This window comes from Drechmeria coniospora, chromosome 02 (assembly GCF_001625195.1).
Source record: "Drechmeria coniospora strain ARSEF 6962 chromosome 02, whole genome shotgun sequence".
NCBI classification, from domain to species: domain Eukaryota; kingdom Fungi; phylum Ascomycota; class Sordariomycetes; order Hypocreales; family Ophiocordycipitaceae; genus Drechmeria; species Drechmeria coniospora.
The window spans coordinates 5,181,222-5,196,177 of NC_054390.1; the positions used below are offsets into that span (position 1 = coordinate 5,181,222).

At 47.0% G+C, this 14,956-nt stretch overlaps 1 protein-coding gene across 1 annotated transcript; it reads left to right on the forward strand.

Annotated features, from left to right (window-relative positions):
* Positions 1-116: 116 nt before the first annotated feature.
* On the forward strand, positions 117-7,176 carry DCS_04512 (uncharacterized protein; the record flags this gene model as incomplete). The annotated part of the gene is made up of 3 exons (XM_040801821.1): positions 117-160; positions 207-7,012; positions 7,070-7,176. The coding sequence occupies 3 exons, from the start codon at positions 117-119 to the stop codon at positions 7,174-7,176; spliced, it is 6,957 nt and encodes a 2,318-aa protein (XP_040656854.1).
* Between the last annotated feature and the right edge of the window lie 7,780 nt (positions 7,177-14,956).

The window sequence follows — 14,956 nt, forward strand, 5'->3', positions numbered from 1 at the left end:
CCCGGATGTATTGGCAACTGCCCTACCAAGATAGTAATAACTGTTACAGGCGGTTTCATTACAGAGTCGACATTGGGCCCTACCCCAGGTACCAGCACTATCGTTCCATCCTCTGGATGCACGGGAGTCTGTCCTACAAGGATTATAGTTACCACTACTGGTGGGTTCGTTACAGAGACTACTTTTGGACCTACCCCTGGGACAAGCACCATCCCGCCATCGCCCGGATGTATTGGCAACTGCCCTACCAAGATAGTAATAACTGTTACAGGCGGTTTCATTACAGAGTCGACGTTGGGCCCTAACCCAGGCACTAGCATTATCCTTCCATCCTCTGGATGTACGGGAGTCTGTCCTACAAGGATTGTCGTTACCACTACTGGTGGGTTCGTTACAGAGACTACTTTTGGGCCCGCCCCTGGCACAAGCACCATTCCGCCGTCGCCCGGATGTATTGGCAACTGCCCTACCAAGATAGTAATAACTATTACAGGCGGTTTCATTACAGAGTCGACATTGGGCCCTACCCCAGGCACCAGCACTATCGTTCCATCCTCTGGATGCACGGGAGTCTGTCCTACAAGGATTATAGTTACCACTACTGGTGGGTTCGTTACAGAGACTACTTTTGGACCCGCCCCTGGCACAAGCACAATTCCGCCGCCGCCCGGATGTATTGGCAACTGCCCTACCAAGATAGTAATAACTGTTACAGGCGGTTTCATTACAGAGTCGACATTGGGCCCTACCCCAGGTACCAGCACTATCGTTCCATCCTCGGGATGCACGGGAGTCTGTCCTACAAAGATTGTAGTTACTACTACTGGTAGTTTCGTTACAGAGACTACTTTTGGACCTACCCCTGGGACAAGCACCATTCCGCCATCGCCCGGATGTATTGGCAACTGCCCTACCAAGATAGTAATAACTGTTACAGGCGGTTTCATTACAGAGTCGACATTGGGCCCTACCCCAGGCACTAGCACTATCCTTCCATCCTCTGGATGTACGGGAGTCTGTCCTACAAGGATTGTAGTTACTACTACTGGTGGGTTCGTTACAGAGACTACTTTTGGGCCCGCCCCTGGCACAAGCACCATTCCGCCGTCGCCCGGATGTATTGGCAACTGCCCTACCAAGATAGTAATAACTGTTACAGGCGGTTTCATTACAGAGTCGACATTGGGCCCTACCCCAGGCACTAGCACTATCCTTCCATCCTCTGGATGTACGGGAGTCTGTCCTACAAGGATTATAGTTACCACTACTGGTGGGTTCGTTACAGAGACTACTTTTGGACCCGCCCCTGGCACAAGTACAATTCCGCCGTCGCCCGGATGTATTGGCAACTGCCCTACCAAGATAGTAATAACTGTTACAGGCGGTTTCATTACAGAGTCGACATTGGGCCCTACCCCAGGTACCAGCACTATCCTTCCATCCTCGGGATGCACGGGAGTCTGTCCTACAAAGATTGTAGTTACTACTACTGGTGGTTTCGTTACAGAGACTACTTTTGGACCTACCCCTGGGACAAGCACCATTCCGCCATCGCCCGGATGTATTGGCAACTGCCCTACCAAGATAGTAATAACTGTTACTGGCGGTTTTATTACAGAGTCGACATTGGGCCCTACCCCAGGCACGAGCACTATCCTTCCATCCTCTGGATGTACGGGAGTCTGTCCTACAAGGATTGTAGTTACTACTACTGGTGGGTTCGTTACAGAGACTACTTTTGGGCCCGCCCCTGGTACAAGCACCATTCCGCCGTCGCCCGGATGTATTGGCAACTGCCCTACCAAGATAGTAATAACTGTTACAGGCGGTTTCATTACAGAGTCGACATTGGGCCCTACCCCAGGTACCAGCACTATCCTTCCATCCTCTGGATGTACGGGAGTCTGTCCTACAAGGATTATAGTTACCACTACTGGTGGGTTCGTTACAGAGACTACTTTTGGACCCGCCCCTGGCACAAGCACCATTCCGCCGCCGCCCGGATGTATTGGCAACTGCCCTACCAAGATAGTAATAACTGTTACAGGCGGTTTCATTACGGAGTCGACATTGGGCCCTACCCCAGGTACCAGCACTATCCTTCCATCCTCTGGATGCACGGGGGTCTGTCCTACAAAGATTGTAGTTACTACTACTGGTGGGTTCGTTACAGAGACTACTTTTGGACCTACCCCTGGGACAAGCACCATTCCGCCATTGCCCGGATGTATTGGCAACTGCCCTACCAAGATAGTAATAACTGTTACAGGCGGTTTCATTACAGAGTCGACATTGGGCCCTACGCCAGGCACCAGTACTATCCTTCCATCCTCTGGATGTACGGGAGTCTGTCCTACAAGGATTGTAGTTACTACTACTGGTGGGTTCGTTACAGAGACTACTTTTGGGCCCGCCCCTGGCACAAGCACCATTCCGCCGTCGCCCGGATGTATTGGCAACTGCCCTACCAAGATAGTAATAACTGTTACAGGCGGTTTCATTACAGAGTCGACATTGGGCCCTACCCCAGGCACTAGCACTATCCTTCCATCCTCTGGATGTACGGGAGTCTGTCCTACAAGGATTATAGTTACCACTACTGGTGGGTTCGTTACAGAGACTACTTTTGGACCCGCCCCTGGCACAAGTACAATTCCGCCGCCGCCCGGATGTATTGGCAACTGCCCTACCAAGATAGTAATAACTGTTACAGGCGGTTTCATTACAGAGTCGACATTGGGCCCTACCCCAGGTACCAGCACTATCCTTCCATCCTCGGGATGCACGGGAGTCTGTCCTACAAAGATTGTAGTTACTACTACTGGTGGTTTCGTTACAGAGACTACTTTTGGACCTACCCCTGGGACAAGCACCATTCCGCCATCGCCCGGATGTATTGGCAACTGCCCTACCAAGATAGTAATAACTGTTACTGGCGGTTTTATTACAGAGTCGACATTGGGCCCTACCCCAGGCACTAGCACTATCCTTCCATCCTCTGGATGTACGGGAGTCTGTCCTACAAGGATTGTAGTTACTACTACTGGTGGGTTCGTTACAGAGACTACTTTTGGGCCCGCCCCTGGTACAAGCACCATTCCGCCGTCGCCCGGATGTATTGGCAACTGCCCTACCAAGATAGTAATAACTGTTACAGGCGGTTTCATTACGGAGTCGACATTGGGCCCTACCCCAGGTACCAGCACTATCCTTCCATCCTCTGGATGCACGGGGGTCTGTCCTACAAAGATTATAGTTACTACTACTGGTGGGTTCGTTACAGAGACTACTTTTGGACCTACCCCTGGGACAAGCACCATTCCGCCATTGCCCGGATGTATTGGCAACTGCCCTACCAAGATAGTAATAACTGTTACAGGCGGTTTCATTACAGAGTCGACATTGGGCCCTACCCCAGGCACTAGCACTATCCTTCCATCCTCTGGATGTACGGGAGTCTGTCCTATAAGGATTGTAGTTACTACTACTGGTGGGTTCGTTACAGAGACTACTTTTGGGCCCGCCCCTGGCACAAGCACCATTCCGCCATTGCCCGGATGTATTGGCAACTGCCCTACCATAATAGTAATAACTGTTACAGGCGGTTTCATTACAGAGTCGACATTAGGCCCTACGCCAGGCACTAGCACTATCCTTCCATCCTCTGGATGCACGGGAGTCTGTCCTACAAGGATTATAGTTACCACTACTGGTGGGTTCGTTACAGAAACTACTTTTGGACCTACCCCTGGCACAAGTACCATTCCGCCATCGCCCGGATGTATTGGCAACTGCCCTACCAAGATAGTAATAACTGTTACAGGCGGTTTCATTACAGAGTCGACATTGGGCCCTACGCTAGGCACTAGCACTATCCTTCCATCCTCTGGATGCACGGGAGTCTGTCCTACAAGGATTGTAGTTACCACTACTGGTAGGTTCGTTACAGAAACTACTTTTGGGCCTAACCCTGGCACAAGTACCATTCCGCCGTCGCCCGGATGTATTGGCAACTGCCCTACCATAATAGTAATAACTGTTACAGGCGGTTTCATTACAGAGTCGACATTGGGCCCAACGCTAGGCACTAACACTATCCTTCCATCCTCTGGATGCACGGGAGTCTGTCCTACAAGGATTATAGTTACCACTACTGGTTTGTTCGTTACAGAGACTACTTTTGGGCCCGCCCCTGGCACAAGTACCATTCCGCCGTCGCCCGGATGTATTGGCAACTGCCCTACCAAGATAGTAATAACTGTTACTGGCGGTTTTATTACAGAGTCGACATTGGGCCCAACCCCAGGCACTAGCACTATCCTTCCATCCTCTGGATGTACGGGAGTCTGTCCTATAAGGATTGTAGTTACCACTACTGGTGGGTTCGTTACAGAAACTACTCTTGGACCCGCCCCTGGCACAAGCACCATTCCGCCGTCGCCCGGATGTATTGGCAACTGCCCTACCAAGATAGTTATAACTGTTACAGGCGGTTTCATTACAGAGTCGACATTGGGCCCTACTCCAGGCACCAGCACTATTCTTCCATCTTCTGGATGTACGGGAGTCTGTCCTACAAGGATTGTAGTTACCACTACTGGTGGGTTCGTTACAGAAACTACTCTTGGACCCGCCCCTGGCACAAGCACCATTCCGCCGTCGCCCGGATGTATTGGCAACTGCCCTACTACAATAGTCGTTACTGTTACTGGCGGATTTATTACTGAGTCGACATTGGGTCCTACGCCAGGCACTAGCACTATCCCTCCATCCTCCGGGTGCATAGGAGTCTGTCCTACCAAGATTATAGTAACTACAAAAAGTATTGTTTTTGATACTTCAACTAGCTACGTAACAACGTCAGAGCCATGGACTGGTACATTTATTACAACTTATACTATTTCTCCAACCAGCACGATCCCCGGTACTATTGTCATTCAGACTCCAATAGGCTATGTAACGACGTCACAGCCATGGACCGGAACTATAACTAGTATCACGACTGTGCCACCGAGTAGTACACGTCCTGGAAGCATTATAATTCTAACTCCCGAAAGTTATATATTCACAACGCAGCCGTGGACTGGTCTTGTAACTACTACTACTACTATTCCTCCTAGTGATACTCTGCCCGGTACTATTATCGTTCAGACTCCTCAAAGTTATATAGTAACAACGCAGACGTGGACTGGTCTTGGAACCACTACTACTACTGTTCCGCCTAGTGGTTCTCTTCCTGGCACTATTATTGTTCAGACACCTGAAAGCTACGTTGTAACAACGCAGCCGTGGACTGGTCTTGGAACTAGTACTACTACCGTTCCACCTAGTGGTACCTTTCCTGGTACTATTATTATTCAGACCCCTCAGAGCTATATAGTGACAACGCAGCCGTGGACTGGTCTTGGAACTACTACTACTACTCTTCTGCCTAGTGGTACTCTTCCTGGTACTATTATTATTCAGACCCCCCAGAGCTACGTATTAACAACGCAGCCGTGGACTGGTCTTGGAACTACTACTACTACCGTTCCACCTAGTAGTACTCTTCCTGGTACTATTATTGTTCAGACTCCTCAAAGCTACATTGTAACAACGCAGCCGTGGACTGGTCTTGTATCTACTACTACTACCGTTCCGCCTAGTGGTACTCTTCGCGGTACTATTATTATTCAGACTCCTTATAGCTACGTTGTAACAACGCAGCCGTGGACTGGTCTTGGAACTACTACTACTACCGTTCCACCTAGTGGTACCTTTCCTGGTACTATTATTATTCAGACTCCTCAAAGCTACGTTGTAACAACGCTGCCGTGGACTGGTCTTGGAACTACTACTACTACCGTTCCACCTAGTAGTACTCTTCCTGGTACTATTATTATTCAGACCCCTCAGAGCTACGTTGTATCAACGCAGCCGTGGACTGGTCTTGGAACTACTACTACCACCGTTCCGCCTAGTGGTACTCTTCCCGGAACTATTATTGTTCAGACTCCTCAAACCTACATTGTAACAATGCAGCCGTGGACTGGTCTTGGAACTAGTACTACTACCATTCTGCCTAGTGGTACTGTTCCTGGTACTATTATTATTCAGACTCCTCAAAGCTTCGTGGTAACTACACAGTTATGGACTGGTCTTGGAATCACTACTACTACTGTTTCTCCTAGTGGTACTGTCTCTGGAACTATTATTGTCCAGACACCGTCATCATGTGTTATTGGGTATACCTCTACTAGCAAATTATCTGCCTCTGGTGCGGCGGGCGGTGTGGCGACTTGGACCGTTCCTCCATGCATGTCTACTATGGCGTTTGAAGTTTCTGGTGGATGCGGCAGCTGTGCTATATTACGAGTCTCTTTGGGATCTTATATTGTAGGCACGATGGACGTTATTCCGGGGCAGGAGATTGTTGTTGTTGCTGGAGGTACTGCAAATGCTACTATGCGCGGAACAAGTCAGTATGGTAATGGAGGATTCTGCAACCTTCCGGAGGGATATTCAAATATTACTGGAGGAGGTGGTGCATCCGCTTTTTTTGTCGATGGTGCATTACAAATAGTCGCAGGAGCAGGTGGTGGTTGCAGCTCTGGATTTTCACGCAGTGCGGCTCCATTTCATGATGGAGTAACCGGAGATAGCCCTTATAACAACATGACCAACCTGCCTTCACCTCCTACGTGCCCACAGTGCTCTACCCATGAAGGCCGAACGTCGCTATCTGCCTTCTACTACACGGGTGTAAAGTTTGTATTTGTCCAAGGAGGGTACCCAGGGTTTAATGGCATCCCAGGCGCCAGAGGTGAAACTCCAATTATTACTGGTGATTTTGATGTTCATTGCGTTGGTGTTAATGGCAACCCTGGAGATGGGAATAACGGTGGAAATTCAGTAGTCATACCCAGTCAGCCTGTTCCTCGTGGTTCCCCACCGTACACCTCAACACCTACATTGTGTTCAGGAGCTGGAGGTGGAGGGTATAGGGGTGGAGGCAGTGGAGGTGCGGTCTCATGTGTGTATAATGGCACTGCTTATCCAATGCAGTACAATACTATTATGGTTTTTACAGGTGGAGGTGGTGGAGGGGGAAACTTTGTGTCCAGTATGGTGACTAGCGCAACAACAGGTTGGGTCCCCATCGTACGCCCTGGAAGTATTGTAATGAAGTTTTACTAGTTGCTGAGTATTTAGGCTTACTTGTTATGAATGTTTTAACTAACTCAATGAGGAGTAATTTTTATTCGACTATGTAATACAACGTATGTAATACTACCTGTGGAAGAGTGGAACGAGTAAATTCCTGCTGTACTTTCTTTTTTGATATAGAAGAACTTGTACTTCACGGGCAGAGAGCAGTCTACCGAGTTACGCTTGAAAAGCGGACGGGCGCCCCACTGACTTCGCGAATCGTTTCGACATCTCATAACAATTTCACGACGGGCGAGGCAATCGTGTTCATGAATAAGGTAATTCCGCTACCGGACGCAACCCTCTCGTTCGATTGCAATGTCGTTAAAAGCTATGGTATGGTAATGCTTAAGGATGTTGAGCTAAAGAGTCCACGAGAGGTAGTGAATATTACTAAGGGGGTAAAGGGGGTATGAAAGAGCTTGTGTTGTCCGTGGCACAGCATCGACCTCAGGGAAACGAGACGTTTATACACGCAGGTTGCCATTTAATGCCTTCGCAAATTTACAACAAAGAGCATTCCTGTCTGACGAATCTTCATGTTCTCTACACATTCGGCCAACAAAAAGGCGGACTGAATAAAGCTCGCCAATGCTAATAGTAGCGGTAATGATGATAAGCTGATTCCAGCCGCAATATATAATCGTATTGAACATAGAAGTTACGGCAAAATATTTTATGACTTTAAATAAGCCAATCTTTCTTTGAAATACCCATTCAATATGTTGTTACGAGGTGACTTATGGAACAGGCGTATATAATTTTATGTTCGCATCGCAATAATACGTTCATAACGCAGGTTATGCGCATATTTTCTTTGTAGCGGCCGGTAGAAGTAAATATCGACGGCGGCGAGATAGCAATGTAATGTGCGAGATGACTATCGCCGGCTTGGAAAACCCCCAGAGTAAGCTCGCGTTCTGTTCGGCGCACATTCTACGCACGTTCCAGATGGCCCGTGCACATATTCATTTGCCCCTCGACCCTCATTCGATATGTGTGTATAGATAGCGATGAAGGTTCTGAGTAGTAGTTCCTTCTAGTATTGCTGTAACTATAGTCATATGATGTTAGTTCGGTTCTGAGGGAAACTGGCAACAAGAGATCTCTTTCAATGATTCAATTTGGTACGAAGGGGGTAAAAGGAGGATGGCGCTGTCGTACCTTACTTATACCCTAGTGGGCGTAGAGCTCCGATACTGTATGAGTTACGGCTTGTATACATTAGCCTTCCTCTGGTCAGTATATCCACACTAGTACTACCCCTACATAATACCCCCTTGCGCTGGTTCATATTTCCACACACACAGGCAGCTCTTTAAAAATGCTGGAAAACTCCTACTTGCTCTGTACCCTCCTATCGACCCATCCTTTAATACGTATATCGATCTGCTTGGTAGATACAAGCCGTTCTAGTACTCCATTTAGCTGTATCTTTGTTATTGCATTGACTGGATTATCGTTACTATTGATCTAACGGATCTCTGATATTTCTCGCCGCTCGTAGCTCTGTCGAATTGCTATAATGTCGATCATTATCCGTTTCTCGGGTATTGATCCACGCTTAACGAGACACTTGTATAGAGAATGCGAGTCAGTACACATAACAAGTGGGATAGGGGGCATCTGTAGCAGGCTAGCTATTGTATTGGCTGTCTGGGTAAGGACGTAACCTATGTCCAGACCGGACACAGTACTGTATATCTTCGAAGCAAGTCACTTCTGGTAACTCGTTTACACTTGGTCGATAACTGGTGTTTAATATTGCCTTGGATCTTGAACTGCTCGTCCGTGTGTTCCAGTTCATCGGCAAGTACAATTATATTGTTGGTTCGGTTCTGGGGGAAACTGGTAACAAGAGATCTCTTTCAATGAATCAAATTGGTACGACGGGATGAAAAATGAGGTGGCAGTAACGCGACCTATTTATCCCTTCTGTAATCGCACCTTGTGCGATTACGCTAGCCTACATACCAACCTACCAATCTCTCTTGGTCAATATATATACACACATATATAGTCAATATAGGAGGTTAGGTCGTTGTTGTTAGCAAATAACCCATCTGCAAAGATAAACATCTTCAAATCCGTTTTACGTAGTAGGTGAAAACATAGTCCACGGTCCTTGTAGTCCTGTTGCTATTGTCGATCGTGTACATTAATATCTTTGTCGTTAGGTGACTGTACTTGCGCTGCTACGGAATAATCTACTGCTGCTTTAGGTTGGCAAATTGAAGCCAGGTATGCGCTTCATGCCCGTTGTTGGATATATTGCTGGTCTTGATCAGTGTCGTTTATATTGACTGGTTGAAGATTATCTGCTTGACCTTTCTGATAGGTATCAATAATGCTATCAGTAAAAAAAAACCTGATTTGCAGTCCATTGAAATCCTCAACAGATCTATTAATCAGTATTATTTTTGGCTTTGCAGTTATATTGTGCTGCCGTAGACATTGATCCTCTATTGCTATAAATGCATCGTTACCCAATTGCAGGGTATTATCATTCTGCATTCCTACGATGCCAATAGATTTACTATCAGGACATCATACCATCGAACACGGGTCGTAGCTGCTTGGTTCCATTATCAGCTTATGCCGGTAGTAGTTCTGATACGTAAGGAACCAATGCGCGACGCGAGAAGCGTCCTGAGCAAGGTGCAGATAATGCGCGGCGACAAGATACGGACGTACAACTACAATTAGGACCGCTATACCGACTACCGTACCGGCCTCAACGTCTACAACCTGCCCGACGTACTCGACGGCGGCGAGACGCTGGACCGCGTTATAGACGCCACCAGGGAGTGGATGGTCGGCCGAGACCTAGAGGCTATTGTCGCCGAGGAGGAGGCGAGGCAGAAGTAACGGCTAAGCGATAGCGTTACGCTGGCTGCATATTCTTATCTTTATCCGTACTACTGTAGGCCGCCCTGTGCCAGCCGTGTAGCCTTGTGTGCGTGACCGACCCCCTCTCGAGCTCTTGATACTTGCCGGATTCTCAGAAATCCTGTATGCTTGGCGGCGCGATATGCTTCAGGTGATGCAATATACCAGCTATGCCTCCGCATTCCACACTGTGAATGTGCATTGCAAATTCGAGAATGATAATTGAATAAGCAGACATCCATCAACCGCTGTGTCTGCATAATTTTAAATAGGCAACTCTTTGATGCCTAACTACTACATGTGGACTTGTGACGGGAGCTAGCGTATCCTTCTGCGCTTTCGCAGCTGCGTCGTGACCTTATTTACGCGAGTCCGGTTTCTGTGGTCTACAGTGCCGAAGTGGGCTCCAGTGGCCTGTTGCTTAGCGAGCCATTCAAGCGTAAATGGAGACCCGCTGATATTAAAAACAGAGGGTCCGTCTTGTAGTATAATTCCAAATTGGTGCTGGCGGCTCGGTACGTGGAAACATATGGTTTGGCGGAGCGGTATATACTCGTCGATATCATCGTACTCTCGAAAACAGTCAGAGAACGATTGGCCTTGACAGTTGAACGAGGCGGACCTTGCGGATAGTTGGTTTATGAGTGTCATAAACTCGATACTTCCAGGGCGTAGACGGCACGAGATGTGACCCACGCATTCGAAAGTACCAGCGAAGAACTGTAGCAGCTGAGAGATATCTAGCTTGAAGACAAACAGCTCGGCTCTGATACGCTTAGCTAGTTGCTTTATGGCAGACGACCCAAGAGCTGCCTCGTGAGCCATTCGCCCAATTTCGTTCATGCTGCCCACGTTATCTAAAGCTGGTTGATTTGCCTCAAACTTGATGTCGCAACGAAAAAACCCTTGCCCATCTCCGAGGTTTTGATGGCTCAATAGCTGCTTCCACGCGGCGGTGGAGTCACCCTATTTCCAAAGGCATGGAACAATCTTGCCGCAAATGTATTTCTTAGGAAGTTACCGGTATCCTCATTGTTTATATGTTTTGGTCTCCCTTAGCCCGTTCCGAGAGACACCATAATGCTCGGTTCTGGCGCAGCAGGGAAGAGGGATGCGGCTTCTTTAAGCGCAATTGTTGCAGGATTGTTGAAAGTAAGGCCGCCGTCTTGGAAAGTGCCAACATCTTTAATACAGTGCGGGGTAAAGTAGCTGGAGAAGACATCAGAGAGGACGAAATTGAATGCAATAGTTTGGGAACCAATTTACTATAGGGCTGCTGTATAGCAGCGAAGACTGGCCCGGCATCAGTACTTTTCCTCAACTGAAGTTCGGGGAAACACATATTTCCCACAACGGTACGTTGCAGGTACTTTTACGGAGATTGAGAATATTATAGTCTGACAATGTTAGTAGTTTTTCTTACTTATGCCAGTAGCACTACCTACCCCTGTGACACTGGTGTTGCCCGACTCCGTTGTAGTTTGTCAATATGAAAGTGCTCATATCGTCCGTACTGGTCAGCGATACGCCAAATAATGCTCCCATTTCGCTTACCTTCCTGGAGTTATTTATGCTTCTATCTTGGCCACAAACGTCTTGCAGAATCATCTCCAGCTTGTTACCGGAGTATTTGCTGTCGCATAGTATTAAAATTACCAGCTGGATGACGGTAGATATGACCGGAATATGTCCAAACATTAACTGGAAAAGCTTGAATATACGTCGTCTATCGAATGCTAATCTTAAGGATAGTTCAAAATAGTCAATGCATTTCTCTACCGACCAAGCATTGTAAAAAAGAGCACATGCAATTATAGCGCCTGTTGATAGTCAGTCTAGCGTAGCCAAGCCCGTACCGATCTAACCTACCGGAGCTTGTCCCATACACTACATCGAAGTTGCGTTGTACCGGGTATAGTAGTGCTACATAATGTTGCAGAGCCTTAAGGAACTCTAGAGAAGCTTGCCCCCGTGTCCCTCCTCCGTCAATGCTTAGTATACAGGTCGCTGCAGTATCTAGTTTCATGCGGATCCGAACATTCTATGTATTTTCCCTACAAAGGACGCATTCCTCAACAACAAATAGCAACGGATCTTTATGGTCTCGGTCGTAGAAGATGCGGATATATACTTAGTATGTCCAATGTCCGTAAGGCAGGCGGTATTGGGGTCTTCGTTGGAGGCAACAGAGATATGTATCTTCAGAGGTAGGAAATATAAGATGCAAGCAGGCTTAGGCTAAATGCCGTTTGCGCAATAACTTTAACGTTCCAATAGTTTCATACTTATAATATTGCTCTACAATGGCATCCTTAATTGAATAAACAACGACAAATAGGAGGATCGGGAGGCTCGCTTGGTCCTGGTGCACCTGGGGGTCTTCTTTTACTCCGACGCATACGTCTTGGTATAAAGTATGGAAGGCATTACTGGGGTTAAATTCTATAACTGGTCAAACTACGGCCAACCAACGCATACCCAAACAGGCCTACTATGTATTTCGGGGGGATACTGGTCTAAAATAAAACTTAAGGCTACTAAGGGCATTGTATGTTTCAGTGCAGCCGCTTTATCGTAACTTGTTAGGAAATTCAAAAGGTACCTTCTGAGATTGCGAGGAAGTAGAAACTTTTCCCTCGAAGCTTTAATAAAGTCGAATTGCATTTTGGGCGACCTCGTTATAGCATCCGCCGCACCCCGTAGGAATTCTGCTGTATGTATTGTGGAGAATAGCCAATCCGATTGGAGTTTGTGGCCCTAAACTAGGTCCATTAATCGAAGAAGCTCCTTGCGGATTGGCTAATACTGCTTAAGTTGCTTTTTTTGGTTGGAAAGATACATTACGCTGATTTGCTGGAAATAGTAACATAGCGAGTTAGGGCCCTGATGGCCGCTGAAAGTATTCAATGCCGATTCTGCGTTTGATTTCTATCCCCTCGGAACAACTTATACAAGCGCGGGACGTATTGGAGATGTAGATGCCTTGCCATTAGCTGCCCAAGCCGTAAGGTGGTGAACCGTCTTCTAAATACCTCCCATATCCGCGACGAACATACAGACAACATCCGCAAGCGTCACTATCACCCTGGAGTAAATCTCATTGGCAGTGTCCATTGATTTTACTGTCGAGGTTCCTTCAAAAATTGGTTTGACCATGGTTTCATGGCAAGCATGCGGTATGCATAACCGCGGAAGTCTGTTATGGGTTGGTATATCTCCGTCTATAAGGAGGATGTATCTCTTGTTTTGAAGACGAGTAATATGTAAATGATATTCGCTGTAATGTAGTTGAACCTTCAGCGCGCTATAGTTCAAACCTAGGGAATCACCAATACGACACTTCGTTTGGTTGCCTATAAGAAGGATAGTGCCAATTGGGTTATCTACGTTATTAATATCTGTAAGGAGCCGCTGAAGTCGGTCAGATTCTTCGAGGACAACCTAAGCGCCTTTCTTCAATACCCTTACCTACACAGAGTGCTTACAACGACTCATAATGGTTACTATTCCCTTGTTAAACACTGCGGGAAATTGATGTCCCTTATACTATAACGGATCCCAATTATAGTCCGATAAATAATAGTACGTCTGGGAGGAATATGTGGCCGGTAGCGGACAAAGTGACCATCAGCTACAACCTCGTCCGAACGACAAGAACTAAGGGAAAGAGTAGCCTATAGTATGGAACGATTCTGTACTGAAATTATTTGTGGCAAGTAAAGTTTACAGTGGAATTCAGGTACAGCGTCCGGGTGTCCTCAACTAAGAATTAGCGGGCAAAGTGGCCTGTAGATTTCGACAAAGTCCCACTACGAGATCCAGTATTGCCATAGGAAATGCAACAGTCCAGCTGATATGATGGAGTCCATCTCTGCACATTTGCATTTGTCTTGAAAACCCCGAACAGTTCTGCTTAGAGCCGTAAACTATTTTCACTGGTGGACTTAAACAATTGTAGCAGACCAATGGCAACCGGGAGTTTAACGGTATGGACCGCGTCCGCAACTTGAACACTGGTCGCGTTAATCAATAAAGTACGTAGCTAAATGCAATATACTTGTGCTCAGTGCAGTCGCGGCACCATACAATGCAATGATAGACGTAACGGATCCATTCATATACTAACCGAGCTACTCGATTGTTACGTGTAATGCGTATGTATTTGGTTGTACTAGGGACGAAATTTCTAGTAGCCTATTATTGCAGCATTGCAATCTGGCAACAGCGGAACGGCGAGCTTTTAAGCAAGCTGCGTATCAGATTACGCACCTGATATGAAGATAAGATAAACTCACATCGACTCGAAATTCCGGTCTTGAGAACTTATACGATTCCATATAAAGCAACGCTAAAGACAGACGGAGGCACCGGACAAAATACGGAAATAGTACCTGAAACTGATGAGACAGGGAATCGATGCCCTAAGATGATGGCAGTGGACATTAGCGGCTCAGGAGCGGTGTTGGTTTACACTACAATACAGCAATAACGATGTTTACATATGGAAGATGAAATAATCTTGACTATAACACTGACAACCGGGCAGCCATTCGATCCTCGGATAAATCGAGGGGCGAATCGTACACCTATCTGCTTAAGACCATCACGAGACAAACAAAGCACTCTTGAAGCAGAGGCTACCCGTAGAATACGAAATACGATGGATTACAGTGCATACCGGAATGTACGGAATGAAGATGCAGGCTGGGCGACCAAGAGGCCACAGGACCTCTCGTTCAACTGTTGATTAAGTTGTCTTGGTTGTGAGGAGGTTCTCATACTCAACGGCATTCCGACCTAAAAGTTCTTTTAGCTATACACTCTTCGCGCAACGCTACTGATACGCGGGATCCCTAGGCCTCTTATTTAAAAGGTTGAC